Here is a 27,908-nt window from a genome sequence, read left to right on the forward strand (position 1 = left end):
TAATGACTCCCCTCCTTGTTCGACTTAATTAAAACCGGGAGACTGGGGGCTGGGGGAGATGATTAGGGAGGTCTCCAGCCGCTGCTTAATGAGCCAGTAATTAACCAGCCAGGGAGGGGAGCTGGCCTCTGGCCAGATCGCGGAGAGCGGCTGCCCCAGGCCTCACCTACCCACCTTGCACCGCCCCCCTCCCCCCCCAGATACCAGTCTTCAGTCCAGAGGGGAATTATGTTTATTCATACAACCAAAACATCAGACAGACTCAGCAGCAGGGTGGGGGCGGGGTAAGAGTCGCTTCACCGCCTCTGGGCCCCTCTGCCTTGGGGCCTGAGACTGCTAGTGCTGGACAATTGTCTTACTCTTCCCTTTTTTTCTCACTAGGCAGGGGCAGGCCGCAGCCCTCACACCACCGTTTAGTAGCTTGACAGCTCAGGATAGAGACTCTTAACTGTCCTCGGGAGTTGTGTCCACCCTACCTTGCTTATCTTCATGGTTAGAGTACTTGTCCCAAGTCCAGTCCCCAGGGAAAGTGGGTGGTAAATACTGCAATTTTAGCCGGGTCTTCCATCTCTGGTACCCCTGCCAAACAGGGTTGAAGACCTTCGGGGAGTGTCCCAGCTTTGAGTCCCAGAGAGAAGGGACTGGTGAGGAGCTCCGGTCTCAGCAGGTGTGTGTAGGAGGCCGGGATCGTTGCTCCTCCATTCGACCTCCACCCTGAACTCTCAGCAGCAACTCCAGAAGCTCTTGCCCCCCGGGGGGAAGGGGCGGGTCAGACCGTTGGGCTTCAATCCGCTGGCACTAGAAATGTGGAGGGAGAAAAGGGCATTGGTAGCCTGTGATGGTTTTGGGTGAGAGAGACCAGGGTTGGTGTGGGGCAGATAGGAAATCTGTGATGGGGATGGGGAGACTAGAGGCTTACCAAAGGACATATGCTTAGGGAAAAAGAAGTTAGGGCTCAGGCAGAAGGCCAGCTAGGAGACCTGGGTCTTGTCTCCATGGATGCATGTGGGGTGGGATGTGCCTTACCTGGTGACTAAGGATGGTGCTGTAGAGCTGTTCTTTGTCTTCAAGAAGCCGGGGTGGGGTTGGGGCTGAGGCTAGGTTTGGTGGGGCCTCGGGGGTGTGGAAGGTGGCCCTCTGTTCCTCTAGGCGGCGGGACTGGGCTTCGGCCACTAGGTCCAGAAGGAGCTCAGTCTGCAGGGAGAGCAGGGAGCCAGAACGGGGCCCTAGGGCTATGGGAGAGGAAGGAGGAGGATTCAGACCCAGAGGCTAGGACAGAATGGGAGTAGCAAGCAGTGGGGACAGGTGAGCTGGTGGACGAGCTAGGGACCAACAGGTGTGATGGTTAGTGGACCCACACTGGGGTAGCCTGGGTGATAGGGTCAAGATCTTCCAGGGTTGGTGGGGTACCTGTGTGTCGGGTTCCAGGAGGAGGAGGAGAGGGAGGAGCAGATCTCCAAGGCCGAGCGGTGGCATTCACAGGGGGCCAGCCCTGATCATCCTGCGGGAGACTCTGATACCAAGACATGTTGTTCATTCCAGTCAGAGGTGTGAGTGGGTGGAGGGCTAGGCCAGGGACCCATTTCCCCTGCGTTTTTGTTCCTGTCTTGGTGTGCCCAAGCTTTCCCAAGTCTCCTGTGTCCACCTGTCACTAGGTCCCACATGTCCCTTCTCCCTGGGTTGGTTCCCCAGCCCGGCACCCCAGCAGCTCACCTGTTCACCATCTTCTTCCTGGGGTCTTTCAGCCTCCATCCCTGGACTTGGGGAAGAGACACTGATGGGGAGGAGTAGCTGGAATTTGGGAGGAGGACCCGGAACCTTGGGTTCCTGAGGGGAATGGGGGCTGGACGGGGTGGGGGTGAGCTGGGGGCTGGGTGCCAGGGTACTGAGCAGGAAGCCGGGTTCCTGGTCAGCCCCCCCATGGGCCCCGCCCAACTCTGTCAACTTCCTCCATCCTCTTTTTCCCACCCAAACAGCTTGTTTGACCTCTCTTGCCCCAGGGGAGGACAGAGACCGGGAGAGACTCCAGCTGCAGGAGTGGAGCAAGCTCCTGACAGGGCGGATTCCTGCCGGCTCATCTCCAGAGCCTCAGTAACCCCCTAGCTGGCCACACTGCTCCACCATCCCCACCTCCCCTCCAGCTCTTCTCTGTCAACACCGGAACTAGCTACAACACAGGAAGTGGTTTCACTCTTCGGGATCCCCCTCCCCCAAACCAGGTTCATTCTCTCCCTAAAACTAATCCTGATTAGGATTTGACCCTTCTCATCTCTCTTGATTTACTGGGTCAGGGAAAGGCATGATTCTGGGGGGTGGGGGAGCAGAAGACTTGTTGACCCCGGATGCATTCCTCGCAATACATCTTATGCCCTAACACTGGCCCAACACAGTAAAAGTAGCCAGAGACTGGGGCTGAAGAGTTATCGCTGCCCCAAGCATTGCCGACGGTGGAGAGTATGAGGGAATGTCTACTGGCAGCCAAGCTAGCATAGACAAGGGTGAGGGGGAAACTTGCCTAGGGATTTGAGAGTGGAATACTGACTTTAGCTCGGCCTTCAATCAGTTCTAGTAGCTCCAGGAAGGGAGCAGAACGGATAGACATCTGGGGTCTTCAAAAGGTTGTCTGCCCTGTGAAGTTGGAGCCCAGTGACTCGGAGCATGAAATCGGATGAAGAGAGCCTCAAAGTGTGAAAGGGTAAGGTGGGCTGTAATAGGTTTCTCTGCTGATGTAATGAGCCAATTCAGGCCAAATTAAAAGTATATATATATAAAAAGCATATAAAAGTGTAAGAGGCAGAGAGGGAGAGGGAGGGAGGGAGGTGGAGAGAGAGAGAGAGGAGAGAGAGAGAGAGAGAGAGAGAGAGAGAGAGAGAGAGAGAGAGAGAGAGAGCACAGAGAGAGGGAATAGGTAACCAAAATGATGTCTGGATTATATAGGGTAGAGAGCCTCTGGGGGAAGGGCAGTTCAGGCTGTCTGGAAAGTTCAGGGCAGGGGCAGGGGGCAGGGTATGATAGCCATATCCTGTAGCAGGTAAGGACTGGGGGTTGCTGGGAGAACCTGGAGGCCAAGTGAGCTAGCTCTGGTAAGTTAAATAGGCACCTCAACTGCATGTCATTTACCTCACAGCATTACTAAGGCTTACTGGTAAGGAGGCACTTTGGCACATGGTGAATGCCCTTCAAATGGTGGATAATTTTCCAGAATGCCTCCTGGTTTATCAGCATTGGGGTAAAGCCACAAGGCTGAAGTATGAGCAATTCGAGACCCTCCTGTCTTTGAGCCCTTAGGGATCTCCTGTTATAGCTAAATGGTCTTAGATGAGGGACACAGTTATCACCTTGTATATTTGAAGACTATTGGAGATTCTCACTTTTAGTGATATCCCAGATGAACTGGGATTCCCAGATTGTCGGTTTGCCTTTAATTTATATTTAACACCCCCCCCCCCCACTATATGAATGAATCTGGAGTATTGAATTTCCCAAACACTATGCACTTTTTCCATCTCACTCTTTAGTCCCTCAGAAAATAAAGTAGCACTTCAAATTAGCTTTATTATCCATGAGTTTGGGGTTCTCGGAGATAGCAGTGACTGGAGAACACGGCCTCATCCCTGCACCAGTGTCCTTGTGGGGAGGCAGAGAGAGGGCAAGGAGTCATCAGCTGGATGGGCCAGTGGTTACTGTTCATCATCTACACAACACCCGGCACATCGTAGGTGCTCAATAAATAGTTGCCAGATACTGTGGACAGTAGATAGCAGAGGCTCCTTTTGGGAAACCATACACAAGAAACATTTTACACCCAATTCGCCCACAGTTCTTGGTTCCAGAGTTTAGGGATTCTCGAAATCAACTTTGTCCTCTTGTAGCTGCCCTATTTTCCAGGAAAATCACGGTCTATCTCATTCGGGCATCCTAAACCCTCTTCCCATTGCTGTGCATACTCTATGGGGGAGACAAGTGGGCATAACGGTTATTTTGGCCTTCAAAGTCCGGAGTCTTCCAGACTCGTACGTGTCGCTTCCTTCCTTCCACGCAGCTGCCTAGTTCAGATTTCGTCCAACCGAGTTTAAGGGAATCTCTTGGTGGACTGGAAGACCCCAGGCAACTTGAGGGGATCCACGTTCTGGGGACGGGGTCAGGCTGGGAGGCGGGATCGGCGCACTGCAGGCGGAGCCGCAGGCTTCCAGGGCCACCCAGTCGCGAGGCCAGTCATCCTGTGATGCCCTAGCCCCGCGTCGTCCACGGGAGCCCGCGGAGAACCTGCGGCCGCGCGTGGTGGGGCCTCCGCAGCTTCCAGATCGGCTCCGGCAGCGCGCATGCACCGTCCCTCCGCGCGCTCCCATGTCCACCGACCAAGTGCGAGCCTGCAGACAGGCTCCGCCCCCGCGCGGGCGCGCTCCCGCAGACAGCGTCCGGCAGCGCGGCGCGGCCCCGCCCCCCGGCGTGGTGCGTGCGTGCGCACGGGCCTCTTGCGTGGTCGGTCCGACCCCTTCCAGCAACGTTAGCAGGTCCCAGTGACTGCGCTGGCGGGCCACATCTCCTGGGGCCAGCCCGGCCTGGTCTCGCAGTCCCCGGGCCGCCCCGAGCTCCAGCAGCAGCTGCGCCACCTCCACGGCGCCTTCGCGCGCTGCCAGGAAAAGAGGCGTCTGCTCCTGCGGAGGAGACCCGAAAGCCCGGGGGCGGGGACTGTTAGGGAGTCCCCGCCCACCGGGAGTCTGTGCCCTCCCGCCAGACACTGGGCCCCGCCCCCTTGGAGCCTGCTGGATTCCCCAGCTTTTGGCTTGTTCAGTGGGGGCTGCGACATGGCTCACCCTACTGTCCTGGGCATCTTTATCCGCTCCAGCCTGGAGGAGAGAGCGGGCGGCTCGGGCGTTGTTCACAGCAGCGGCCCAGTGCAGTGCAGTTTTTCCTAGGGTACCACGTGGGAGCCGGTTACCCCGCAGTTGGAAGTCAGAATCCTACCTTTTAGTTTCCCACGGGTTCTGGCCTTGGTGGTGGGGGGAGGAAGGGAGATCTACTTGGATTCTTCAGAGGCGGGAAGCGTTGCCTTGGCAACCGCCAGTCGGCTGCAAGTGTTGCCCTGGTGACGTCATGGGCGCTCGGGCAGGACAATGGGTATTGTTCTGGATCGGTGGGACCCGGGTATCCCCATTACGGTTCCCGCCGGTACTTCTTCCATTCCCGTATCATGGACTGAGACAAGATGTGTACTTAACAGTGATGGGGAAACTCGCTCTCCATCCTGCCACTGCACAGGAGCCTCTAGTCTGTTCCCACTGTGCCTGTATTTTGAACTTCACCTCCTTACCGCTCTCCCCAACATTCTGATAACACAGCGGCTCCATGCATACCCCTTTTATCCCTGGCTCCTACATCTGCTCGGGCTGCGATCAATTCTTCAACCAGGTCCTCCACGGCCAGCCTGGCAGCCAGCATCAAAGGTGTAGTCCCGTCCTCTGTGCGGGCGTCCACCGTAGTCTGTCTGCTGGCCAATAGGAGCTAGGGAGACAGAAAGGTCCTGTGACCCCTGGGGTACCCTGGGCTTCTAGGTCAGGCTCCTCACGCTTTTGTTGCCTGTCTTTGTTTTGAGACAATGTCTTCTTACGCAGCCCAGGCTAGACTGGGACACATAGAGATTTGTCTACCCCCACCTCCCCAGTGCTGGGGTTATAGGCCCATCATCTCCGAAGCCAGTCGCTACATGCCACCTTCAGGTCTCCAGTCTGTTTCCTCTTTGTCAAACCCCAGAGAAAACCTCTCTGTTTTATATGTAAGCGTACTCCTACTTCCTTTAGAGACCCCGATATATGCCGACCTGGCAAACCTCCCGAGCGTCAGCAGCCACAGCAGTGTGAAGTGGGGTGCGCCCAGCGCGGTCTGGCTGGTTGGGGTTGGCTCCAGCCTCAAGGAGGCGGCGGGCAGCGGTTGGCCGAGAGAATCTGGCAGCTAGGTGCAGAGGTGTCTCTCCAGTGCCCACAGTGTGAGCCTGGGGGCAGGCCCCTCTATCCAGCAGTGGTTCCCAGGGTTCCAGATTTCCTAGCCCCAGTCTCTGTGGACTAGCCCCAGTTGTGGACTGCACTCCCCCACAGAAGACGGCTGACATCAGGGGTGTCACCCCATCTGCGGATGAGAATGAGTACGAGGGACGATCAAAGGGATAAGAGAATGATAACATGCCCCTGGGAGAATTGCAGCCATCTTAGCCAAGCTCTGCCTTTTTAGGGTGATGGAGTAAGGGGTGCTTGCAACAGATTCTCACTATATAGCTCTGACTGTCCTGGAACTCACCAGGCTGGTCTAGAACTCAGAGAGATCCACCTGCCTCTGCTTCTTTCCTGCTAGGACTAAAACCGTCCTGCTAGGATTAAAGGTGTGTGCCACTGCTGCCAGTCAAGTGTTGGTTCTTGATTTAGTGTTTTGTTTTGTTTAAAGACAGGGTTTTCTGTGTAGTGCTGCCTGTCCTGGAACTTGATCTCTAGACGAGGCTGGCTTCCAACTCAGAGATCTGCCTCCATCTGCCTCCTGAGTGCCTGAATCAAAGGTGTGCACCACCACCGACCGACTAGATTTAGTGTCTTCATCAACCTCTCTGAGGCCCAGTTTTCTCATCAGTAACAGGAGCAGGGAGGCTATAGTTCTCAGAGCGTCTGAGGCGTGAGCCTGAGTTGGCCTGACCTAGAAGGCTGTTCCCATTGCTCTATACCTCAGCTTGCCAAGTCTGAATTTGTATTCCTGGCACATCCCTAGATGATGCTGCGTGCTCTGGGGCCCTTTCTCTGAGAGCTACCACTCTCTCTGAAGGCTCTAGTTTGGATACTAATGGCCTTTGTTTCTAAAAGGGTCAAGTGTAGGATCCCCTGCCCCACCCCCACACCTCCACTTGGTCTAGGTTGGTTGTGTACCAGGTCCACAGGTGTCCACGTCTAGAGCCTCCGATTCACACTCCTGAGGAGGGGTCAGCATGGCTGCCTGGGGGAGCTCTCCACAGCCGCTGTTGAGCGGCCAAAGCTGGCACCTGGAGGCTGAGGCTGTTTCTTCAGCCTTGGGGCAAGAGCAAGGACAATCGAAGGTCATTGAGTTGACCTTGCCACTGTCTCCTCTGTACCATCCCCCCATGTGCGTGAGCACACACACACACACACACACACACACACAAACACACACACGAGGTTTCACCTGGCCTACCTCTCCCTCTTCAGGGCCCGAGCACATGGCCACTCCATCCTCATCCACTTCGGCCTCTGGCTTCAGTGTCCTGGATGGGGTGAGTAGGTAGATAGGCTAAGGCCAGCCAGCATCTCCCAGGCTTCCAGAAGCCTTCCGACTGACCCTTCCACTTCTGCAGGAGAAGAGTTTTGGACACTCCCCCGAATCCCAGACCCTTAAAAAAGTCTCACTTAAGACCAATGTTGTCCTCGCCCAGTGGGGGCCTCCGCCGGTGGGGTGCCTGCTGTGTCTGAGGCCTTCGAATGAAACCAGGGGGCAGCCACAGGGCCCCATGTTCTCGCCGCCGGCGCCGAATGAGCTGGAGGACGAGAAGGGCCCCAAGGGCCAGGAGAAGCACCCCAACCACTGGTGAACATAGAATGGGCCAGGGAAGCTGGTTGGCAGGGGGCCCTGGTAAGAGAGAGACAGTCACAAAAGGGGCCCATTCTTGTTAAGATTGGGCCAGTGGAGTAGCTTGGGTCAGTGGAGTAGCCTGCCTCAGTTTCCTCCTGTCTCCTGTAGTTAAATGTGTTAATGGTTAACATGCTTCGAAGAGGGCTCATAGGATATGTTATTATATGATAGTTTTCCTATTATATAGTGGTAACCCAAGGTTGGTTGTAGCGCTATGCCAGAGGTTAGTATAAAGTTCTCAGGGAAACAGGAAGGGAGACCACTGAACTGATGGGCCAGGGGGAGAGTCATTCCAAAGAAGAGATGTTAGGCCAAGTTCCCCACACAGACATTTTGGTTTTTAGTTCTCTCTCTCTCTCTCTCTCTCTCTCTCTCTCTCTCTCTCTCTCTCTCTCTCTCTCTCTCTCTCTCTCTCTCGGCGAGGATATGAGCTAAGGTCAAGGGCGATGGTAGGGGATCACCTACTGGTCCCTGCTTGAGGGTGAGCCGCCAGCAAGGGTCCAGGCAGCAGGGGCTCCAGAGCTCCCACTGCAGCCATTGCTGCAAGGAAGCGCAGCAGGAGTCCAGAGTCCCAGGGACAGCGGGACGCAGGATGTTCCGGACCACAGCGGGACAGATCCACTCCCATCACTACCACAAACCTGTGGGAAGGGAAAGGCACTTCAGGGACTTCTGTCTCGTCCCTGCTGCATCCAAAGAACTGTCATTTGCCCCCACCCCTCCATGTCTTGCTTACCCTGCACCAAGAGACTCCGTCTCCTTGCCCAGGGGCTGAGTGGGAGGGGCTTGTCTTTCCCACGAAGAGGAATCCTTAGCTCCACTCAGCTCCTCTTTGGCCCGGGTCCCAGGATAGGGGAACACCATGTTCCTGCCTTCACTGTCTTTCCTCACCCAGAGACCAACCCTCAGAGTCAGGGACAGCACTCGTGCCAGGGCAAGCAGCTGCTGATCCAGGGCTGGGGGCCTCAGCACCACCAGCAGGGCCAGGGAGGGCCTCCCCTCTGAATCCTCCCCTTCTGGTCTGCAGTCTCCTCCGTCCCAGCCACACTCAGCATTATTGCAGCCTTTCTCACAGTGCCCATTGTGGAAGTGATCTCGGCAGTACTGGTCATAGGCTGGGCTGTGGGCAAAGGAGGCATGGACTCAGCACCCTTCCCAAATCTGACCCTTCTTCACAGAGAATTACGGCCATTCCATGGCTTCTGTGACTCTGGTTGCTCAGGATGGTAGCCAAACACCCAGATGTCTGCCGACCCCATTGACTGGGGCCAACCTTGCCTCCTGCTCCTGTCTCAGAAAGAGGATCCAAGACCCTTTCCCTTGGGGGGTGTTGCTTGCCAGGGAGGGATTCTATGGTAAAGAGGCCAGGGGAGAGAAGCTGAGGCCCATGTCCCACAGTGTCTGTTACTCCATTCCCCTGGGTTGGAGTCTTTCTTAGCATGGAACCCCCCTGGAGTCCAATGCTGGCCATTCTGTAGCTTGGGCATGTATGTCGCCCCACCCCCACCCCTACCCCTCATTCCCAGGCTCACATGCAGGTTGGAGGGATTTCACAGTCGTAGCCATCAAACAGACACTCCTCAGAGTCACACTGCGGGTGACACCGCCCATCCCGGAAGAGAAGCCAGCACTGGGAATGCGGGGGACAGCCCTTCCAGGGGTCTGGGACCCCCAGGGAACAGTCCCCTCCATCCCAGTCTCCTCCTGGGCCACTGCAGCCAGCATCGCAGGTCCCATCACCACCTCGGCCCTCACATCCACTTGCCCCTGGCCTTTGACACCGGGGCCCTGGAGAGTCAGGAGGGCAGGTGCATTGAAAGCCCGGGTTGCCCAACCCAGGGATCTCAGTGCAGCTACCATTGTGCAGGCAGGGTGAGGGGGGACCGCAGCCCGGTGGAGCTGGAGGTGTCAGACAGTCAGGGCCCCCAAAACCACTGAGGCAGGCACAGAGTGGTGGTGACCCTGGCTTAGGGGAGGGCAGGCATAGGCCTCCATTGTGGCAGTGATGGATGCCGCAGGAAAGGGCTTTGTGGCTGCAGGTGGGGCCTTCAAAACCCTGTGGCAGAAAGAAGAGAATGCAAAAGGACCTTGCATTATTCTTTCCTGAAGCAAGCTAGGACAACATGGCACAGAGGGTTCTAGATAATCCTATAGGACAGAGACCTCAGACAGCATCACGTCCCTTGTAATGGATGTTGTTGCTGGGTCCCCTGCTAACTGCACACACCACACTGACTTATTGCCCTTGGTGGGACTGGGTGAAGTGTGGCTATGCTATGTTTCAGGGTGCAAGTCCAAGAAGGCACAGATCATTGCTTGGTGCAGTTGACTGATTACTGTGGCATTTTAATCCCTGGATTCAGGCCACATGTGCTCTTCTTTCCCAGGGTAAACAGGAGGAAGGTGGAAGTGGGGAAAGTGTTTACTATCGTCATTCTTGAGTTTGGCTCAAGAACATTAGGGTGAGAAAAGAAGGTACAACCTGTTGTCACAAACCAAGGCTCAGCCAGGTTCTTGCCTAGAGCTCCCCACCCACACCTGTCACCCACACAGTGTTTAGAGATCTTGTCTAAAGCCATTTTTGAAAAGGTGGATTTTTTTGTTTCATTTTGCTTTTTGAGATGAAAGTCTGGTCTCAGATTCATTGTGAGTCACCATGTGGTTGCTGGGACTTGAACTTGGGAGCTTTGGAAGAGACCACTGAGCCATCTTACCAGCTCAAATTCATTGTGTGGCCAAGGATGACGTCCAACTCTTTATCCTCCTGCCTCGATGCCCAAAGGCAGGGACTACAGAATTGCACCATGCTAGTATCTGATTCTGCCTTTCCCATGACTGTTTCTGAGAGCCACTCACCATTGGGCCTTCTCCAGTAATTCTGACTCCAGCCCCACTCAAGGACCTAGGGTTCTGGGTCTGGTGTTCTTACCTCTTATCAGTATAAGGAGGAGAGAGAAAGGGCTGTTGCATCAGATACCTTGGGGCAGTGGCAGGTGAAGCCAGGGGGTGGCCCTGTTGTGATCTCACAGGACCCTCCATTGAAGCAGGGCTGGCTCTGACAGAGGTCCATCTCCACCTCACATCGCTGGCCTGTGGTGGGGGTGAGATTGGAGGTCACACCTGGCTTCAGTGGCTGCCTCCTGACAGTTGGTTCAGCACATGATATGTGGGCAAGAAGATGTAGGGGACTTCTAAGGGGAGAGGTGTGGAGGCAGAGGGTGAGGAGAGAGGCTGCCTTTTGGGAAGGGACTGTCAAGATGGTCCTGGTCTTAGATATGCCCCAGAGATGCCAGGCCTTACCTGTGTGCCCAGGCAGACACTGGCAGTAGAAGGCGTTGGCTAAAGAGTGGCAAGCTGCAGTGCCCGAAGGGTGACAGGGCCGGTCTAGACACTCATCCACATCTCCCTCACAACGCAGTCCCACAAAGCCTGGAGGGCAGGCACAGTGGAAGCCTCCAGGCCTGGGGGTACAGGTTCCGTGGTTGTGGCAGGGCTGGGACTGACAAGCGTCAAGTACTTTTGAGCAGTTCTGTCCCTCATAGCCTGGGGCACACTGGAGACACAGAGGGAGCCAGTGGATTTGCGGAGCTCAAGGTGGTCTGCCAGCCTCCCACCTCCTGTCTCCCGCCTCCACAGCTGAAGTTCTCACTCATCCATCGCAGCCTGTCTGAGCACTACCTGACATACAATTGTTCAGTGACAGAGCGAAATCCTTAGTCCCAAACAATGTGGCCACTAAGCATTGCCTCATTTTGGGGGACACTTCTTTTTCATACCAACTTACCCTCCAGCCTTTCTCATGCATTGAATCATAGGTGTCTGATGATTATCGACTTGGATCATTCCTGCCTCTGTGTGCGTGTGCATGGTGTGTGGCCATCTGATGATTACCTACTTGTGTCATGCAGACGTGTGTATGTACTCGAATGCGCATACGCATGGTGTGTAGTGATCGGAGGACATTTTCCCTGTTAGTCCTCTGGCCTTTTGTTTGAGACAGGGCCTCTTACTGGCTGGGAACTTGCCATTTAGGCCAGGCTATTTGTCTGTTTCTGCCTTTGTCTTGCCATCTGTGGACTTGGGTTTCTGGGGAATCTTCTGGCTAGAGCTTCTTGGCGAAGCCATCTTCCTAGCTGGCCAGGTGGCATTTTAAGCAGTACAGGTAAAAATTAAAACTAGTCTGCGTTTCTAGGAAGCACTGTCAATAACCAGAGGGGAGAGAGGGTTGGCGTTGATGGTGTAATCTGTGTGCATAGCCTTAAACCATCCTCTTAGCAACCCTGAAGAGATAACTATCTCACTTCATCTTCATTCCACGGATAACGAAATGGTTTGCCAAGAAGGTGAAGTGGCATCTGAGTCAAAGAAAGCCTGGCTCGGTCCAGAGCCACACTGTGATTCTTGTGTGCCAGCCCAAAGTCACAAGCACTATGCTTCTGCCGGACAGCCAGCCAGAAGGGAGGCTTTGAGAGTCAAGAGGATGCGGGGAGGGGACCAGAGAGCGGTAGGATTGAGTGGAGGGCATTTTGGAAATCACTGGGGGAGGGTGAATGAGAGTACAGAGGTTTACTATCAGGACACTCTGAGAATTCACATTTGAAACAGGGTCATCCCTACCCGGGTTCTCTAAGTCTGGAAAGGCTTGTAAAGGTTGGGGCTGGTGGTGGGAAGAGTGTTTGCCTAGCACACACGTGATCCTGGGTTCGATCCCCTGAACTGTATAAAGTAGGTGTCGGGGGTGATGCCTACAGTCCCAGCACTGACTACCCGGAAGCAGGAGAGTCGAGATCATCCAAAGCAACATAAAAGAGTTCAAGGCCAGGCTGGGCTATATGAGACCTTGCCTCAGGAAGGAAGGAAGGAAGGAAGGAAGGAAGGAAGGAAGGAAGGAAGGAAGGAAGGAAGGAAGGAGAAAAGGGTGGGTAGGGGTATGGAGGTGGAGAGATGGGTTAGCAGTTAAGAACATAGAAACAAGCTGGGTGATGATAGCATGTGCCTTTAATCCCAGTCCCTGGGGAGACAGAAGCAGACAGATCTCTGAGTTCAAGGCCAGCTTGGTTCACAGAGTAAGTTCCAGGACAGCCAGGGAAACCCTGTCTCAAAAACCCAACACAGGAAGCAAAGGAACACAAAAGCAGACATTGCTCTTGCAGAGGGCCTAGGTTCCAGTCCCAGAACCCACACAGGTTAGCACACGGCTGCCTGCAACCCAGCTCCAAGGGGATCTGATGCCTCTGGCTTTTGTGGGCACCAGCACTTATGCACACATACCCACACATAGAGAGTCACACATGTAATTTAAAATAAAAAAGTTGTGTGTGTGTGTGTGTGGAAAAATGGCTCAGTAGTTAAGAGTGCTGGCTGCTCTTTCAGAGGATTTGGGTTCCAGTCCCAGCACCCACATGGCAGTTCTAGAGGATCTGACACCATCACACCAATGTCCATAAAATAAAATTAAATAAATTATTTTTTCAAGAAGTTGGGAGCTGGGCGTGGTGGCGCATGCCTTTAATCCCAGCACTCGGGAGGCAGAGGCAGGCGGATTTCTGAGTTCGAGGCCAGCCTGGTCTACAAAGTGAGTTCCAGGACAGCCAGGACTATACAGAGAAACCCTGTCTCAAAAAAAAAAAAAAAAAAAAAAAAAAAAGAAGTTGGAGATGGTGACTGCAAAGTTAAGTCAGTGGTAAGCCAGGGGATCAAAAGTTGTGTTTCTAGGGGCAGGAGAAATACCTCTAGTTGAGAGTATTTTTTGCTTTTGCAGAGGCCTGGGGTTCAATTCCCAGCATCCACATGGTACTTCACAACTATCAGCATCTCCAGTTTCAGGGAATCTGAATCTATCTTCTGACCTCCATGGGTACCAGGCATGCATGCGGTACACATCCGGTCAAAACATTCATACACACAAAAATTAAAAAAAAAAAAAAAGTGAGTTTCTGATCACAGGATTTAAATGGGTTCTGCTATAATCCCAACATTTCCTCTCCTGGACCAGCGAGGGAGAGACAGGTGGGAAAATAAATCCTGCAGGGATGGCATAGGCATCCCCTTGGTAACGGGGTAAAGACTGGGCCATCAGAAGGGCAAATGTGGGGGGCTGGAGAGATGGCTCAGTGGTTAAGAGCACCGACTGCTCTTCCAAAGGTCCTGAGTTCAAATCTCAGCAACCACATGGTGGCTCACAACCATCCGTAATGAGAGCTGATGCCCTCTTCTGGTGTATCTTAGGACAGCTACAGTGTACTTAGATATAATAATAATAAATAAATCTTAAAAAAAAAAAAGGAAAAAAGAAGGGCAAATGTGGAGGCAGAGGTTGCAGGAGTTTGACCTTGGTATCAAGGTGGGGGAAAGAAAAGAGGAAGTGAAAACAGGGTATAGGGAAATTCTTATGAGGTGGCATGGCCTGACCCAGTGGGCGGTTGGGTGCCTGGCTTACAGGAAGAGAACTGGATAAACTAGATCTTCACACCCTCCCCCCCCCCCCCATCTCTACTCCTCTAGACCTCTTACCTGGCAGACATAGCCACTGGGCTGGGGCACACAGGTAGCCCCGTGATGGCAAGGATTAGTCTCACAGGGGTTCACATTATCCTGGCATAACTTGCCTTGAAATCCAGGAGGGCAGCGGCAGAAATAGGAGGAGCCCGTGTCAATACAGAGGCCTCCATTCTGGCACAGGCCAGAGATCTCTATGCCTGGAAAGACAGACAGACAGGGATGCATCTAAGTTGGTTGAGAGGATGCCCCTGACCCAGAGTGTTCCACAAGAGACTGTGCGGGTGAGATGTTGGTGCAGTTGGGCGGTATTGGCTCACTCCAGGGGTATTTCGACCCTGGTAGAGCCGGGTGGCTCTGGGTGAGGCCTGGCCCTAGTGTTTGGGTTAAGTCTTGTCTGGGCCGTTGATATTGAATATGGTAGCAGAGTAGAGCTGTGTAGGACTGTCCTGGGTGTTGAACTGTAGAATAAAATACTCTTGGCTGTTTTGGCTGTGGCACAAGCTGTGTGGCTGCTTTGAGGGTTTCGACATAAGAGGACACCCCTCCCCGCCGCTCTGTTGGTCCTGGGTCTGGTACCTTGGCTCATCGCGGCCTTCTGGCAGGACACTGGGAGGTCACAGAGAGCCCCTGTCCATCCCTGGAGGCACAGGCACTGGAAGGAGGGCCCACTCTGGAGGCATCGGGCAGTGTGTGGACAGGGCTTCCGGGCACACAAGTCTATCAGAGTCTGAGGGTTGGGTGAGAACAGGAGATGGGAAGGTTTCTGGGACTCAGAGATGAGCCTCTCCAATTGCAGCTCCCTCAAAATCGCTTCTAAGGTGACTTGCTCGCAAATGGCCCAGGCTGGTGACTCTCTCTGACCTCTGGCTTCACATTTCAGAACAGCCTCCAGGATGAGAAATTTATCCTTCGTATATCCTCACCCACAGGCATGTGTGTGTGTGTGTGAGTGCACGCGCGCGTGCATGTAGGGTAGGGTCTCATCTACCCCAGGATGGCCTCAAACTTGCTATGTAGCTGAGGCTGGCCTTGAACTCCTGATCCTTCTGCCTGTGTTTCTCAAGTGTTGAGATTATAGACCTACACGACTGCACCCTGCTTTTCTTTCTTTCCTTTACCTCACACCCAAGTGAGATGCTTCTGGACCTCCACACATCCCTTCATGTGTCCGAGTTTCCCTGTTGCCCATCCTGTAGATCCCAAGATCCCAATACCTAGAGCTCTCCGGCCTCCCTCACTGACACATCTGGCCTATGGCACCTCACCTGGCAGCCGCTTCCTGTATAGCCAGGGCTGCAGAGGCAGCGGGCCCCTCCAGGTGTGTCTTGGCAGGTTGCCTTGTTCCTGCAGGGGCTGGACAAGGCAAAGACAGCACTGTAGGAAGAAAGTCTGTTCTGGGAGACTGGAGGTGTATAAGGTGAGGCAATAGGTGTGGTGGTGGGGAGATAGTGGGGGAGGGGCAGCCACAGGGCAGGGGGCTGTGATAGCACCGAGCCCAAGGATAGGTAGAGCGGGTCTGGGGGAGGCTGAGGGTTCCTCTGCTCCCTTTGGGGGCCTCACAGCACGGCTCCCTTACCTGTCTGCACAGCTGGGGTTAGTCTTCTCCTCACAGTGCGGCCCCTGGAAGCCAGTGGCACAGAGGCAGAAGAAAGTGCCAGGCTTGTTCACACAGGTACCCCCATTGAGGCACGAGGCTGGAGAGAGGAGTCTGTGAGGGTTTGGCTTCCATGCCTGTAATCTGGCTTGTGACCTTGGTCACACACAACACAAAGGATACCTCTCACCAATACAACTTACTTTTGTGCTGCTATCTAACATTTGTTTTGTATATTTATCCATTTATCTATTTATTTAATAAATAATTTAATAAGATGTACACTTATATACATTATTCATGTATATATACACATGTACGACTTTATATTATATGGCAGGGTTCTGTACATGTCACATCAGGCATGTGGAAGTCAGAGGACAACTTGAAGGGTCAGTTCTCTTCTGCCACAGGAGTTCTGGGGCTTTAGGTCAAAGGCCTGGACCCTCAGAACCATTTCTCAACCTCTAATGTATTTGTTTAACAGGGTCCCTTTGAAATGGACGCATAAGCCAAGAATGGCCTTGAACTCCTGTTCCTCTGCTCTGCTTCCATTCCCTCGAGGACTGGGGTTGCATCGGGTACCACCCTGCCCTGTGATGCTCGTCATTGAATCTAAGGCTTCTTGGGTACTAGGCATTCCCTCCACGACTGAACTGTATCCCCAGCCTACAGTCAAAAATGTCAGAGCAGGGGCTGGAGAGATGGCTCAGCGGTTAAGAGCATTGACTGCTCTTCCAGAGGTCCTGAGTTCAAATACCAGCAACCACATGGTGGCTCACAACCATCTGCAATGGGATCGGATGCCCTCTTCTGGCGTGTCTGAAGACAGCTACAATGTACTCAAGTAAATAAAATAAATAAATCTTTAAGGGAAAAATAAATATCAGAGCAGTGTTACACCCCACCCCCTCACAGCCCAGCTCCTGTAACCAGCTGTGATTCAGACGGAGGGCAGCACTTACCAGACACACAGTGGTCCACGGCAGTCTGGCAGTGGCGACCTGTGTGACTTGGAAGGCAGGTGCAGGAATAGCCCTCAGGACGGATGCTGCAGGAGCCACCATTGAGACAGGGCCCTGAGTGACAAGCTGTCACCTCCTCACTACAGGTCAACCCTGAGGGAACAGGTAAGCTCTGAAAACGTGGGGTTCTCTTCTCTCTCTGTCTTCTTGCTCTCCTAGCCTATAAACTCCCTGCTCCATCCAGCCTCTTCCTTCTACCCCCTAAGAGTCACCTGTGTCCCCCACAGCTCACACCAATTCTCCTGGAAGAGATTTCAGCCACAGGTGTGATTAGTGGGGCTGCAGGCTGCAGTGTATGTGATATAGGGAAGACTCACCCAGGTAGCCTGCAGGGCAGGTACAGTTGTAGCCAGACGGCTGTGGGTGGCAGGTCCCCCCATGGGCACAGGGTGTGGAGATGCAGCCACCCAGTTCTGTCTCACATTCTGGTCCAGTCCAGCCCTCGTCACACACACACAAGGATCTGGCCATAAAGAAGAAGCGAAGAGTCCTCTCTTTCCCTCCCTGCTTTGTTGACTGGACTCTGGACTGCCCCTATTTTGGCTTCGGGAGTCTCATTAGCCTCTTTCTCTTTCCACTAAGAGTTACTTTACAGCCGGGTGTGGTGGCTCACACCTTTAATCCCAGCACTTGGAAGGCAGAGGCAGGCGGATTTCTGAGTTCAAGGCCAGCCTGGTCTACAAAGTGAGTTCCAGGACAGCCAGGGCTACACAGAGAAACCCTGTCTCGAAGTTACTTTACTTGTTATTTTTATGTTTGTGGGTGTTTTGCCAGCATGCATATCTAGGCACCATGTTGTGCCTGGTGCCTGTGGAGGCCAAAATAGAATGTCAGGTCCTCTGAACTGGAGGTACAGATGGATCTGAGGTGCCACGTGGATGCTGGGACTCAAACCCCTGACCTCAGCAAAAGCAGTTAGTACTCCTAACCACTGTAACTTCTTGGAGGTTTCTCCAAGGTCCACTCCCTTTAAAAAAAGGGTCTCAGCTGGGCCGTGGTGGCGCACGCCTTTAATCCCAGCACTGGGACGCAGAGCCAGGAGAATCTCTGTGAATTTGAGGCCAACCTGGTCTACAGAGCTAGGTCCTAGACAGCCAGGGTTACACTGAGAAACCATGTCTCGAAAAACAAAACAAACAAAAGGAGAAGGGAAAGAACGAGAGAAAGAAAGATAAAATGAGGGGATAAAAAGCAGGGAGGGAGTCTTAGGTAGCTCAGGCTAGCCTCTGAGCCTCCAAATTACTATGTAGCTGTGGATGAGACATTCTGCCAACTAGACAGACTCTCTCTCTCTCTCTTTGTGTGTGTGTGTTTGTCTGTCTCTCTGCCTATTTTCTGTCTGTCTCTCTGTCTCTGTATCTCTCTCCTTTTCTGTATCCCTATCCCTTTCTCTCCAGGGTCTCCTGTAGCCCAGGCTAGCCTCAGAGCTCACTATTTAGTGGAGTGTTGCCTTGGTACAGATCCATCTGCCTTTCCTTGGATTCCAGGCAGGTGACAACACACCTGGTTTGCCCTGTGTTGGGAAGTGTCCACAGGAAGATGCCCATAGGTATTAATGTAGGGAGGGATGAAGCCAGTCTCCTCTGTGCTTTGACCCTCTTCTCTTCCTTTGTGATGCTCAAACCTCCCCTCCTTAGGTACCACTCCTCAGCTGTGCCCTCCCTTTCCCAAGGAAGCTTGGTGTCTCCTTCCTGTTCCCCCATTAGTCCTATCCCACTAGTCTGTTCCCTGCCCCTGCTGTTCATCCTAGCTGAGGCATGATGGAAGGAAGACTGAAGGGGTTACCTCTGGCAATGGCCATGGTGACAGGGGCAGTTGTCCTCAGCAGGAACACAGCCAGGACTTCCGTCAGGGCAGAGGCAGGGGGCTCTGTGTTCCTGACCTTGGCATTGCTGTCCAGGTTGGCACATGTTGGGGGTGCACAAGGGAACCTCACAAAGTTGACCTGTGTGGGAGGGTTTGGGGAGATGAGTCTACGAGGAAAGAAAGTCCCTTTGTGTCCTGAGGGGTCAAAGGTCACCTCCAGGTGTGGCTTCCTCACTGTGCACAAGTCCTTTCTTCACTTTCACTCTCTCTTCCTACGTCCTTGTCTTTGTGCTGTACCTCGCTGTGCTCTGAGTGTGTGTGTATATGATCGTGTCCTGTTTGTGTATGTGTATGTATGAGTATGTGAGTGTTCGTGTGGTGTGTGTACCTATGATGTATGTGGTGTGTGTGAGGTGTGTATGTGTGTGTGGTGTGTGAGCTGTATATGTGTGGTATGTGAGTATGTGTGGTATGTGAGTATGTGTGAAATGTGTGGTATGTGTGATGTGTATGGGTGTGTGTGCATTTGATGTGTGTATATGAGTAGGTGTGTGGTTTGTGTGTGTATGTGTGTGTTATGTGTGGTATGTGTATGACTGTGTGGTATGTGTGACTGTGTGGTATGTATGTGGTGTGAGGGTGTGTGTGTAGTGTGTATCTGTGGTGTGTGAATGCTGGCGTGCATGGGCCACAGGCGCACAAGTGGAGGTCAGACTTCTTGTCATCCATGTCCCCCGGATTCTGAGTTCTGAGTGCAGATTGTCAGTTTACGATTGTTTGCTTTTACCCACTTGCTTATTTATTCATCCTGTCTTGTTTTTTTCTGGTGCTGGGCACCCCAGGGACTCCTGCATACTCAGCAAGGTCTTTGCTTCCTAGCCACGCTCCTAGCTCTCACTGGCCAGTGTATGGAGGGCCGTTCTCATTCTGTTTTAGTCATCCTGACCATGCAACACCCACCAGTGGCCTCCTCCTCACCTGCAGCGGGCTCACACACCCTCCCAGTTCTTTCTCTTGTCCCCTGACCTGTGAAACCGGGACGGCAGAGGCAGAAGAATGCTCCGGGAAGATCAAGGCAGCTGGCTCCCACGGGGCAGGGATCACTAAGACATTCGTCCACTTCTGTCTCGCAGTGTGGCCCTTCAAAGCCTGTGGCAGAGGGGTGGGTTAGGAATCGCACAGATGGTCCCCTCTTCTAGTGACTGAGCCTCAGTTACCTGGGAGACACTCGCAGTGGAAGGCTCCAGGCTGGTCTCGGCAGCGCCCCCCATTGGCACAGGGGGTGCTGCTACACTCGTCCATGTCTTTCTCACATCTGGCGCCGGTGAATCCTGGTGGGGGAGGGGACGGGAGGGAGGGTGTTCAAGGACGTGCAGAGAGGCACAGGGTGAACAAAGGTGGGTCTTCTGAGGAGACTCTAGGCATTTGGGCAATACGGGAGAGAGTGGAGCTCAGCCCCTGCTGGCTACTAGGCTTGCTGGGCTGTGGGCAAGCTACCCAGTTTCCCTTCCAGCTCTCATTTCTTCCTGTGTAAGAAGTAGGGATGGAGCCTGGGCCGGGAGTATGGCTAAGAGGCAGAGTGATTACCCAGCATGTGTGAGACCCTGCCTCCTGTCCCCAGCATTGATACAGAAAGAATCTGTCCCTGGGCTGGAGAGATGGCTCAGCAGTTAAGGGCACTGGCTGCTCTCCTAGAGGTCCTGAGTTCAATTCCCAGCAACCACATGGTGGCTCACAGCCATCTACGATGGGATCTGGTGCCCTCTCCTGGCGCGCAGGTGTACTTGCAGATAGAGCACTCAATTTTTCACAGAAGTGAGGCTGGGGTGTAAGCAAGGGAAGGCGGGGGAATGGGTGGGAGAGTTGGGGGAGCCGAAAAGGAGGAGGAGAAACACAGGCTGCTTTGGGGGCAGGGGGCTGGTCTCTAGGTTCCCAGGGGACTGAGGTTGTCTTGGCCAGAATCTTCACCCACCAGGAAGGCAGAGGCACTGGAAGCCGTTGAGCAGGTCATGGCAGGCAGCTTGGTTCAGGCAGGGGTTAGAGGTGCACTCATTGACCTCCACCTCACAGAGCCTCCCTTCCAAGCCTGAGGACACAGATGGGGTGAGAGGTGGCCTCAGCCAGGGCCAGTGGGCTTTCTGCCTGGGGTACCTAGGCTCTGAAGCAGCTCTGCCTTGGACTTGCAGAAACCCCCATCCCCCTTCCCCCTGCTTGTGCTGTCTTGATGAGCACTGAGACTTAGCGGCTCAGAGTGGGGGTGGGTGGGTGGGTGGGCAGGTCCGCCTCCCTCAGGCTTAAGGCTCAGGGAGCAGGGGACCTGCAGGGGGCTGAGAGGAAGTGCCTTTGAAGTCCTTTCTGTGTACCTAAGAGGTGGGGCTTGCCCATGGGCTGCCCAGCCTGGAGATTCTTGAAGTATAGATGGGAAATGGACATCTGCCTGGAGGGTGATTCAGCCCTCATGTACTACCTAGGCCTCTGTACTGTGGGTGGTGGTGATGGTGGTGGTGCTGCTGGTGGTGGTGCTGCTGGTGGTGATGATGGTGGCGGAGATGGTGGTGCTGCTGGTGGTGATGGTGGTGATGATGGTGGTAAAATGGTGGCACTGCTGGTGGTTGTGATGGTGGGGTTGTGGTGGTGGTGGTGCTGATGGTGGGTAGTGATGGTGGTGGTGGTGGTAGTGGTTGTAGTTATGGAGATGGGGATGCTGTTGGTTGTGGCCATAATGGTTTTAATGGTTATGGCAGTAGTGATGGTGTGGAGAAGGAGGATTTGAAGAAAGGCATTAGGACAGCAGAGTGGCTCCCATTTTCCACCCTTAGGTTTATCTTGGTCTCCATGACCTCATGGTCAACCTCCTCACCTCTCTGCACCCCCCCTTTCCTGGGGATCTGCCTTGACACCCTCGCTTCATGTAACTTGTCCCTTGGATGACCGAACAGTTTTCCCACGTCTCTGTGCATGTCTATGCATGGCCTGAGCCACGATGCATGGGTAATGCCTGGCATCCAGTAGGGAGTGGGGTGGGGAGGTCAGCACTGCTGAAGCCCGGGTGGAGGCTGGGCTCTGCTCCTCACTGGAGGCGTGACCTTGGGTAAGTCACTCCCCATCTTTGTGTCCAGTTTTTTAATTATGAGATGGGGATTCCTTCTTGATAAGACGGTCATGGTGGGCATGGTGTTGGGAGCCTTCCAGCATCCCTCTGCTACTGCACCAATTCCAGTGCACTGCCTATGTGGTATTTCAACGCTTTGCACTTCATCTCTACATTGGAGAGTGTGCGATTAAGTGTGTGTATGTGTATATGTGTGTGTATGTTAGTATATGTGTGTGTGTGTGAATTCTGGGCTCACACATGTACTAACTGCCTTTCTGTCCTCTTTGGCTGATTCACTGTGTACAGTGGACCAGGACGCATACTCTGTGATGATCATGAAGTGGGTGGAGCACCGTATCCCTGAACTTCAAAGTGTACACTTTCACTGCAGGGCAGCTTGCCCTTCTAGGGGTGGTGTAGGGAGAGAAAGATGCTTGCTGGATAGCCTGATGCCAGTCACTCTGGCTAGGCAATTCCCCTTGGGTTCAAAGTTAGTTCTCCGTCTCACCCACCCACAGTCCCACCCAGCTCTACCTGGTGGGCAGAGGCAGTGGAAGGTTGCAAGCAGGTCCAGGCAGGTGCTGCCCGGGTGGCAGGGCTGTGACAGGCACTCATTGTGGTCAGCTTCACAGCGGGAGCCCGTGTAACCAGGCAGGCAGAGGCAGTTGAAGGAGCCAGGGGTGTTGATGCAGGAGCCGCCATGTTCACAGGGACTGGGTCCTTGCTGGGCTGGGAGGAGAGAAGATTTGGGAGTCCATGGGGGCTGGGGTGGAGAGGACAGGGAGTCTAAACTGACAGGGAAGGTGTGGGGGGCGCACCTGTCTGTGGAGATGAGAGAACTGGGAAGGGGGCTGTGTATTTATAGTGGAGGATGATGGGGCAATGAACTCTGGAGAGTTCAGCGCTGGGAAGAAGAGCTGAGCCAAACCCAGACTCAATGCAGAGAAAATGTGAAGCTGTTTTGTTGTTTTGTTATACACACACACACACATCACTTTGTGTGTGGGCACACGCACGTGTGGGTAAGCACACAGGTGTGTAAATGTGAAGGTCCAAGGCTAATGCTGGGAATTCCCCTCAGCCACTCCCCGCTGCCCCACTCACAGAAACAGGGGTCTCTACATCAGACACAGAGGTTGTGGGTGTAGCTACTCTGTCCAGTCAGCTTGTTTTGAGCACCCCTTGTCTTTTGCCTTCTGAGGCTGGAATTACAGAGGGGCCCTCATGCCCACTTGGTACTAATGTGGGATCTGGGGATTTGAACTTGAGTCCTCCCTCCCTGGTGGCTACTGCTTTAACCATGGACCTCTCTCTGCAGCCCCACCAGGGACTCATGAACCTCTGGAAGTCCCAGAACACAATATGTAGTTGAAACTTTCTCCTGCTTTGGGTTCTGGGATTACATGTGCCACCATGCCTGGTTTAGGTTTTTTTTTTGGGGGGGGGGTGCGGTTTGCGAGACAGGGTTTTTCTGTATAGCCCTGGCTGTCCTGGAACTCACTTTGTAGACCAGGCTGGCCTCGAACTCAGAAATCCGCCTGTCTCTGCCTCCCAAGTGCTGGGATTAAAGGTGTGTGCCACCACCATCCGGCTGGTTTAGTTTTTCAGTTTGATAAATCAACTGCCCTGCCTGTCCTCTCTTGGTAATGGAGGGCTTGGCTGGCCTCAGGGGCTCTGCGGGGACCCTTACCCATTTGGCACTCATCCAGATCTTGGTGACAGGTGGATCCTGAGTAGCCAGGCTGGCATATGCAGAGGGTGGAGCCTGTCAGAGGGTTGGTGCTGCACTGGGCATTCACATGGCACGGCTGGCTCAAACACATGTCTTCCAGGTGGCACAGGAGGCCTGTGGGAGACCGAGGGCAAGGCTGTAGCGGCCCCTTGGTGCTCTCTTTTGCCCTCCATGCCTCCTCCACCATGCCCTCCGTCTGTACCTGTGCGTCCAGGTGGGCAGAGGCAGGAGAAGGAGCCCACACGGTCGATGCAGGTGGATCCTGGGGCACAGGTGGCGGCCGCACAGTCATCCAGGTTCTCCTCACAGCCTATGCCTCCCCAGCCACTCACGCACACACAGTGAAAGCCGCCAGCTGTGTTCTGGCAGGTGCCACCGTTTCTGCAGCGAGGGGGACCCCGGGCTTCACATTCATCTATATCTTCAGAGCAGTCCCAGCCTGTAGGGGCATGGAGAGGGGACAAGGGCTGGCATTGGGAGCCTGGTGGGCAGGGAGGCCGGGAGCAGGCACTAATGCCGCCACAAATTTGCTCTGAACAACTCACCCTTCCATGTCTTGGGGCAGAGGCAGGTGTAGGTGTCCAGCCCATCCAGACAGGTGGCCCCGTTCTGACACTGGTGCCTGACACAGTCATCTGGGTTCATCTCACAGTCCAGCCCCGTGAAACCTGTCAGGATCATGGAATCAGTCATGGAGCCTGTACGCCATTTAACAACCTCAATATCATTATTTATTATTGCACCAACTCTTTCACTTACATTATCTCTAAGTCTATAAATTCCACTACCAATACCCCCACCCTCTAATTAATTTAAATTTAGGAATTTTATTTATCTTAGCAATACCAAGCCACCAGCATATTCCATCTTATGATCAGGATGAGCCTCCAACTCAAAATATTCACTGTTTGGTACACTACAAGCTCAAACAACATTCTACGAAGTAACAATAGCTATTATTTTATTGTCAGTCCTATTAATAAGTGGCTCATTTTCTCTACAAATACGTATTGCCACTCAAAGACACACCTGGCTTATTATTCCAGCCCGACCTATAGCTATAATATGATTTATTTCAACCTTAGCAGAAACAAACCGAGCCTGAGGGGGCGGGGGTGGGGTGCAGCAGAGCCCCAGGAGGCTTTACCTGGGGGACAGAGGCAGAGATGAAAGGTGAAGTCTCCCTCTGGGACCAGCTGGCAGGTGCCCCCATTGAGACAGCTTCCAGGTCGGCAGGCTCCCTTCCTGAGCTTGCACTGGGGACCTTCCTGCCCCACAGGGCAGAGACACTGGTAGGAACCCAAGGTGTTATGACAGGAGGTGCCCTGAGGGCAGGGTCCCGGCTCCAGGAAGCACTCGTTGATGTCGTGTTCACAGGTGTGACCCTCGAACCCAGGTGAACAGCGGCACTGGATCTGGGGGTATGTGGCCAGGCACACGCCTCCATTGGCACAGGGGTTGGCTGAGCAGAAGTCTCGGAGCTGGCATTGCTCACCTGCAGCAGGGCACAGGGTTGGAGTGGGGGAGGGGGCGGTTTCAGGCACTGCCCTGGTCTAGTTTATGCATCGAAGTGTGCTCAGCGGTCTGTGTGCAGGAGCCCTGACTGCGTTCCCCTTTCCCGCCTGTTTTCTCAAGCCCGTTTACCCTGGTGCTCCATGGCCTGTCTTTGTTCTGCTGTACATTAGGTAGGAGGCTTGTGTGCGGACTGCTCACACCCTCTACTTTGGAAAGCACAAGTAGCTAACAGTGGGAGTTTTACAAATTGCCTTACCTGAGAACCCTTGGGACAAGGGTTCCCTGCAGTGGTACCCTGCTGCGTCACTTTGACTCTCTGAGTGGATTTCTTGTTGTTGTTGGTATTATTGTTCAGATTCTGGTTTTCTTTAAGTCAAGGTCTAATATTAGCATTATCTAAAGATGACTTCAAACTTCTCCTCTTTCTCCTTTTTTGATGCAGGGTCTCTCTACATAGCCCTGGCTGTCCTGGATCTTGCTCTGTAGACAACACTACTCTCTAACTCACAGAGATCCTCCTGCCTCTGCCTCCTGAATGCTGGGATTTACTGCTGGGCCACCGCCCAGCCTGACTTTGAGCTGCTGATCCTCCTGCATATACTTCTTTAGTATGGGCGTGTGTTCTAGCCTCTACAGCTGAAGTATGCACCATTGTATCAAATGCCAGAGATTCATGCATGCTGGGCTAACACTCTGCTGGCTCAGCTACCATCTCCAGCCCTGTTTTCTACTCTTTTGTTTCTCTCCTTCCACAGTATGGTGTGGATCCCACAATTGAACTCAGGCTGCCAGGGTTGGAAGCAGGTGCTACCCACTGAGCAGTCTTGCTGGCCTGACTGTCCTGTTCTTTACTTTTTTCCATTTTACAGATTTTTTTTTTTACATGTTTACGGGTGTTTTGCATATGTCTGTATGTCTGTGCACCACATGTGTGCCCAACACCTGCCGTGGCCAGAAGGTATGTCCGTGAGGGAGTTTACAGATTGGGATAATTGAGGTGGGGAAAGCTACTCTGAATGTGGGCAGCACTATTCCCGGATTGCTGTTCTGGACTTGCATAAAAAGCAAGCAAGCCATGTACCAGCACTTATCTATGTCTGTGTGCTAGTTAGTCGTGTCTACCAATTTGCCACAACCCAGATCACCCGAGAAGAAAGCCTCAGTTGAGGAATTGCCTAGGACAGGTTGCCCTGTGGGCTTGTCTTTGGGATTGTCTAGACTGATAATTGATGCAGGAGGGCTCAGCCCACTGTGGGCAGCACCATTCCCTACGTGTGGCACCATTCCCTAGGTGAGGGTCTCAAACTATGTAAGGCAGGAGAAAGCTAGATGAGACCAAGCAAGCAAGGGTGTTGCTGTTCTCTCTGCTCTTGACTGTAAATGTTGTATGATCTGGCAGCTTTGGGTTTCTGCCTTGACTGTTCAATATTGGGCTGTCACCTCTACCAGGACTTCCCTGCCAGGATGCTGAACCCTCAGACCTTGAGCCTGGATAAAGCCTTCCTTCCTTCAGGCAGCTACTGCCATTGTGGGGAGTTTAGTCTCAGCAACAAGAATGACTGACAGGCTCCTCCTGTTTGTACTTACCTGTCCACCCAGGCTCGCAGGAGCACTGTGGGCGGCCTGAGGCCTGAACATAGCAGTGACCTCCGTTGGAACAGAAAGAAGGTGGACAGAGCTCTTCCAGATGGGTTTGGCATCGATCACCAGTGAAGCCAGAGGGGCAGGTGCAGGAGAAGTGAGGGGTCAGTGGAGAAGTAGGACTACGGAAGCCTGGGGGTGTGGGGAGCAGGGCTTGGCAGCTGCCACCATTCTTGCAGAGTTGGGTATCCCTGCAGGGGTCAGGAAACTGGCAAGTCTCACCCAGAAATCCAGGGGCACACCTAGGGGTAGAGGGACATTTCAGGCCAGTGATTCCCCCTCCTCCTCCCCATCCTGTCTCCCCAGGTCCCGCTCCTATGATGCACACTCACTGGCAGATCCCTTGTCCCCGAGACAGCCTCAGGCAAGTGCCTCCGTTGGCACAGGGCTCTGGGGATCCTCCACACAGAAGCTCTGTAGAAGAGACTGGAAGATGAGATGGAGACCAGGGCCCAAGGGCCTCCAGATGACTTGCCCTTCCTCCACCAGGTCCTCCTTACAGGCCACTGACCAGCAGCTCAGCACTCCCCCACCCCCACCCCATGTTACCCAGGTGCATGGTTCTGCCTTCACACCCCAGTCCCAGTCTCCACAGGGTACCCTTGTCCCAGCCTAGTCCCAGGCTTTCCATTCATAGCTTGTTATTCTTCCCACCCCTTTCCTGTTTATTCTCCAGTCTCCCAAGTTCAATCCCCCGGAAGTAGGGCAACAGGGCTTAGGAGGGAGCCAAGGGCGCTCCTGGGATGTGAATGGCTGAGATACCTAAGGGATTTCCTTCAGGAAAGGCCAGCAATGAGCCACTGGGGGTGGGGACATCTGGACAGAAAGGGAGCTGGTGGGCTTTTCTCTGTCTCCATCTCTTGCTTCTCACTCCCCTCTTCCCCATAACAGGCAGTCCATTTTTCCTCCTGTTTGTCTGTCTGTCCCTCTTACTCCAGAACCAGCTGGCTTCTCCCTGGGCATGGACACCCTCCTTCCCACCCCACAGCAGGCACCACCCCTAGCACCAGGCACAAACCTGGGTCTCCTGTAGCCCCGGAGTCAGTCAGCCTTCCCTGCAGGTTGTCCCCATTTGAGGGGACAGAATCTCCTCCCTCCAGTGTCCTTTCAGAGCCTGGGACTTGGCTTTCTTCCCTGACCTCACCAAGCATCTCCCCAAGAGAGAAATGCCCCCACCCCCTCACCTCTGGTCAGGATGACAGGGAAACTGAGTGGCAAGAGCAGCAGCAGCAGCAGCAACTGGGGCTGCATTCCAGAGCGCCTGCCCCTGTCCGAGATCTCCTCTCTCTCTTCAGGCAGGGACCCTCAGAGCCCTTGTGGCCAGGCAAGGCCACCTCCTCTGCCTCTACCGCCCTTCTTCCTCCTGAGCCTGCT

The 27,908-nt window shown here is 53.8% G+C and overlaps 2 protein-coding genes across 2 annotated transcripts; both read right to left on the reverse strand.

The window, feature by feature from the left end:
• Window positions 1-214: 214 nt before the first annotated feature.
• Gpsm3 (G protein signaling modulator 3) lies at window positions 215-2,121 on the reverse strand. The gene is made up of 4 exons (XM_021185858.2): window positions 1,714-2,121; window positions 1,411-1,513; window positions 1,027-1,232; window positions 215-798 (listed from the first exon to the last, which is right to left on the reverse strand). The coding sequence occupies exons 1-4, from the start codon at window positions 1,750-1,752 to the stop codon at window positions 661-663; spliced, it is 486 nt and encodes a 161-aa protein (XP_021041517.1). The 5' UTR covers window positions 1,753-2,121; the 3' UTR covers window positions 215-660.
• Window positions 2,122-3,530: 1,409 nt separating this feature from the next.
• On the reverse strand, window positions 3,531-27,908 carry Notch4 (notch receptor 4). The gene is made up of 30 exons (XM_021185856.3): window positions 27,719-27,908; window positions 26,867-26,948; window positions 26,481-26,776; window positions 24,526-24,873; window positions 23,924-24,046; window positions 23,581-23,817; window positions 23,337-23,492; window positions 22,181-22,375; window positions 20,525-20,638; window positions 19,770-19,883; window positions 19,579-19,701; window positions 18,532-18,691; window positions 17,064-17,209; window positions 16,687-16,839; window positions 15,704-15,821; window positions 15,393-15,480; window positions 14,704-14,854; window positions 14,140-14,324; window positions 10,927-11,179; window positions 10,604-10,716; window positions 9,159-9,682; window positions 8,363-8,746; window positions 8,092-8,267; window positions 7,404-7,623; window positions 7,192-7,261; window positions 6,909-7,047; window positions 5,822-6,126; window positions 5,358-5,505; window positions 4,818-4,915; window positions 3,531-4,658 (listed from the first exon to the last, which is right to left on the reverse strand). Exons 1-30 carry the CDS (start codon window positions 27,783-27,785, stop codon window positions 4,047-4,049), a joined length of 5,898 nt encoding a protein of 1,965 aa, XP_021041515.1. The 5' UTR covers window positions 27,786-27,908; the 3' UTR covers window positions 3,531-4,046.

The sequence above is a fragment of the Mus caroli genome, unplaced genomic scaffold (genome assembly GCF_978045245.1).
Source record: "Mus caroli unplaced genomic scaffold, Mus_caroli_1 scaffold_18, whole genome shotgun sequence".
Classification (NCBI taxonomy): Eukaryota; Metazoa; Chordata; class Mammalia; order Rodentia; family Muridae; genus Mus; species Mus caroli.